General features: G+C 38.8%; 1 protein-coding gene across 1 annotated transcript in view; it reads right to left on the reverse strand.

Moving 5' to 3' along the window:
* Positions 1-2,769, reverse strand: part of LOC107294290 (disintegrin and metalloproteinase domain-containing protein 21-like) — a 5,169-nt gene extending 2,400 nt beyond the window's left edge. The window contains exons 1-3 of the mRNA XM_015823513.1: positions 2,480-2,769; positions 716-788; positions 79-130 (exon numbers count right to left, since the gene is read on the reverse strand). Coding sequence (XP_015678999.1) covers positions 79-130; positions 716-788; positions 2,480-2,769 — 415 coding nt within the window. The remainder of the gene's footprint in view (positions 1-78; positions 131-715; positions 789-2,479) is intronic.
* Positions 2,770-4,216: the final 1,447 nt, after the last annotated feature.

Genomic DNA, 4,216 nt, shown 5'->3' on the forward strand with positions numbered 1-4,216 from the left:
TATTATGTTGACTCATTATTTAATTACTTCAATTTCCCAGGATAACTCCATATTGCTTTACTACTGTTTGTATCCTACTGCTTTCTAGTTTACCTAATAGCAATGAACTGTATATTTCCTTTACCAGAACCTGACCTTATTTTAGAAAAGGAATTTCAAAAAGGATGGGAACATGGAAATTGAATGTGTGCATGTGTTTATATGTGTGTGTGTGTGTGTGTGTGTGTGTGTGTGTGTGTGTGTGTGTGTGAGAGAGAGAGAGAGAGAGAGAGAGAGAGAGAGAGAGAGAGAGAGAGAGATTACAACATATTTAAACATTTGAAAATCAGGATTCTGTACTGTACATAGCAACAGAAATGTAATATATTTTGGAAAATAGGTGGAGTTTAAACAATGAAATATAGAATAACTATTGTTTGTATCCTACTGCTCTCTAGTTTATCTATCAGGAATGAACTCTATATTTTTTCTGATTGGCCCAAGTTGTGAATTGAAGTGGATTAGTTTATAATTTGAATGGGAAGTGAACTAGACTATCAAACCAGGAGAGGTGTGGCTTTGTAAGAGTTCAAATCCATTAACCTGCTAAACCTTTTAAGTTTTCCTTGAGCAACTTTCAGTTGCTTTATGGACTATTAGGCAATTGCTCTGTGGACTAATCTTGGCCTGCTTGTGGCTGGACTTAATTGGGACAGTTCTGAGTTTGGTGAAGGGAATTGCTGGGGTATATTAATAAACTCACTAAACCACAACTTATGTGTGTGTGTAAGTGGGGCAGCACAGAAACCCTGTTTCACCACAATTTTAAAATGCATCAATAGAGAACAAGGCAGCTAAGAACTGGCAAATAACTTAGTAGTATTGGTATCTTGGTCACTGGAGCCAGATCATGTTTTTTTGAAAGAAGTAACACCACAAGCTGAGTAACAGAGTAATGAATCAAGGTAGGAACAGATCTTTGTGCAAGAATACCCCCTGCATTCAGAGCTGACTCACTGTGGATTTTCTTCCTTGTTAATAGTCTGGACATCTGATAAACATAAGCACAATTGGCCAGCCTTGGAAGCAAAAGTGAGCTTGTCCAGTTAAGATTGTCATAAAGGTGGAGAAGGGAGAGGGATGTCCTCATGATTGTTTGTGCAGTGACTTTGAGTATGTTTTTGGAATAACCTATCTGGGGAAAGTGGCCTATAGGTATCCTGAGAAGGAAGGCAGAAGGAAGGAAAAAACAACATGGCTCCATTTTTTTTGTTAAGTTTATAAATTGACTGATTCTTCCTTCTGGGTGAGAGCCAGAGGAAGAGTTGGTGGTAGATGAATGAAGGGCTCCTCTACCAGATGAACGGGGAGGAGTCTATGAGACTTTGTTTATATGAATGTGTGGTTCTCTCTGTATCTTTCTCTCTGTATGTTTGTGGGTGTGTTTGTGTATTTTGCAGTGTGTTATGAAGTGGTAGCTGGGTACACTGATGACACTGAGAACTAATGTTTCCAGTGGAGTGAAAAACTAAACAACCCTTTATTTAAAACAGATCAAAGTAGACTGAATAATACAGACGACCATGCTAGAGATGTCTTTCTCCCATTGTCACTGAGTGGCTTCAAAATATTGAATGTCCATAATAATTCCATCAATAATTGTACCAGGGCAGAGTTAGAAAAGGGTCGGAGGGCAGTGCTCTGGTGACAACCCAAATTATCTATAAACAACAATGTCTCTTGATCTTTCTTTGACATCCAATGTACTATCGGTATGGCTGGCTATTGCTTGAGGTATCTGCAGTCCAGATGCTTCATTTTCAAGGCTATCCGGAGAGTTATTTTTCTTTACAAATGAGAGATTTCCTCAACTAAGTGAACAATACTTGGCATAGATTGGAAGGTTTCTTCCCCTTCAAAGATGCCAAATTTTTCAAAAGGAAATATGTCTGGGAGACATTTTAAAACATTGAAATTTCAAATTTCTTCATTTTTCAAATTGACTATTAATTCCTGAGCTTATACTGGATGTGTTGTGCATTCTTAGCAAGGGTGAGTTACACTGCTGTTCCTTCATCTCTTTGTTTAATAGCATGGACACTTCCCTGAAATTTTCCAAATCCCAACGAGTCGGGTAGGAACTTGGTCTATTGATCCGGTCATGTTTGTTAACACTTTGTTTTACGTGTGTCATAAGGTCGATATCGACTACAAAAGTATAATCGAAATCGGACATGGCATTAACCTCCACCAGGTGACAGATACGATGGAGGTATCGGACATAACGATGTCAGACCTCCCCGGGTAGGTTGTAGTGTCACACAGTGTTTCAGAGTGTTACATACTCCCCGATTGTCACACATTGTGACATTACAGTCATATTTCAGAATGCACACATTGAGACAACTACCCTCAATACACATCATGTTATTGCCACAAGGAACACCATCTCTCACTGCTCCAATATCATTCACCTTCATCCCAAGGTGGTAGTCAGTACCCCAGCATTGATTCATTCTGGTGGAAGTATGAATTATTGTACTGTGATCCTCCAAAGAAGGCATTTGTGTATTTTTTACACTGGATACGGCCACACAGGATATCCCCAGGATTACATTTCTTGTAAATTCCATGTTTAAGACCACAGTTGCCAAAACGATCACCCTTATTATTCACTTGTCTGAAACATACTTCAGAAGCGACTGTTGCTCCACTACTGAATATTATTTTGCACTGCATATCATGAGTCGTGCAATTCCCGTGATAGCAATACACGCCATCATGGCACATGGCACCATCTTGTATATGCACATCTTCTGGACAGTGCTCTGAAGTCCCATTGAGAAGTTTGTTTATATGAATGTGTTGTACTGAGTGTGTTTGTGTGTTGCAGTTTGTAAGTAGTTGTGGATCAGTAGACTGATGACACTGAAAGCTAATGTTTTCAGTGGGGTAAATGTGTGTTATGTATGTGTACACTTTGAGAGGAAGCAACTAAATTTCATTTTTAATGTGTGCCATTGTGCCCATAGGGAAAAAATGACAATAAAGGTTATCTATCTTTCTATTTTTGAAGAAGAAAAACCACAAGCTGAGTTATATAGCAATGGATGAAGGAAGGAACAGATCTTTGTGCAAGAACATCCACTGCATTCAGAGCTGATTCACTGGTGGACTTTCTTCTTTGTTAATTGTCTGGATCTCTGATGAACATAAGCCCAAATCTCCAGCCTTCGAAGCAAAAGGGTGGTTTGTCCACTTAAGATGGCCATTAAGGTGGAGAAGGGAGAGGGAGCCACACTGGGGATGTCCTCATGATTGTTTGTGTGGTGCGTTTGAACTTGTTTTTGGAATAACCTATCTGGGAAAAGTGCCTTATGGGTGTCCTGAGAAGGAAAGAAAAAGGAAGGAAGAAGCAATTTGGTTCCATTTCTTGTTGAGTTACCATTATAAATTGATTGATTCTTCCTTCTGGGTGAGGGCCAGAGGAGGACTTGGTGATAGAGAAATGAAGGGCTCCTCTACCCGATGAACAGCAGCAGGGCAGAGAATCTATGAAATTTCTTTATATGAAGGTGTTGTACTTTGTGTGTTTGTGTGTGTGTGTGTGTGTGTGTGTGTGTGTGTGTGTTGCACTATGAAGGAGGTGGTAGATGGGTACACTGATGACACTGAAAGCTAATATTTCAAGTGGGGTAAAATCCTAAAGAACCTTTTATTTAAAACAGATCAATCATAGTAGAACTGATGAGAAAAGTTACAACTGAATAAAACACATGCTGGAGATGTATTTCTCCAATTGTCACTGAGTGTCTTCACAATACTGAACGTCCATAATAATTTTATCAATTATAAAAGGAATATACTTTTTTCTCAAATCCACACAAATCGTGGTCTAGATTGGACATGTATGGATGAATGGGGAAATAGGGCAAGAAGTGGAGACAATAGAAATAATGCCAAATGTATGGGCAGATCATAACCCCCTGAACATAGTGTGGACAGGTCAGAAAAAAACAAAGAGAAGGTGGGCACTTAATACTCAAATTTTAAAGGAAAGAGAATTTATCGTAAGGATCAAAAAAGAGATGGAACTATTTTTCAAAGAGAACACTAAATAACAAACATCATTACAAACTATATGGTACACTGCAAAAGCTTATCTCAGGGGTATAGCAACAGCATATACAGCAAGGAAAAATAAGGTGAAAAGGCAGACGCAAAATATATTTTCGGA

This window comes from Protobothrops mucrosquamatus, unplaced genomic scaffold (genome assembly GCF_001527695.2).
Source record: "Protobothrops mucrosquamatus isolate PMUCROS unplaced genomic scaffold, P.Mucros_1.0 scaffold1897, whole genome shotgun sequence".
Lineage (NCBI taxonomy): Eukaryota > Metazoa > Chordata > Lepidosauria > Squamata > Viperidae > Protobothrops > Protobothrops mucrosquamatus.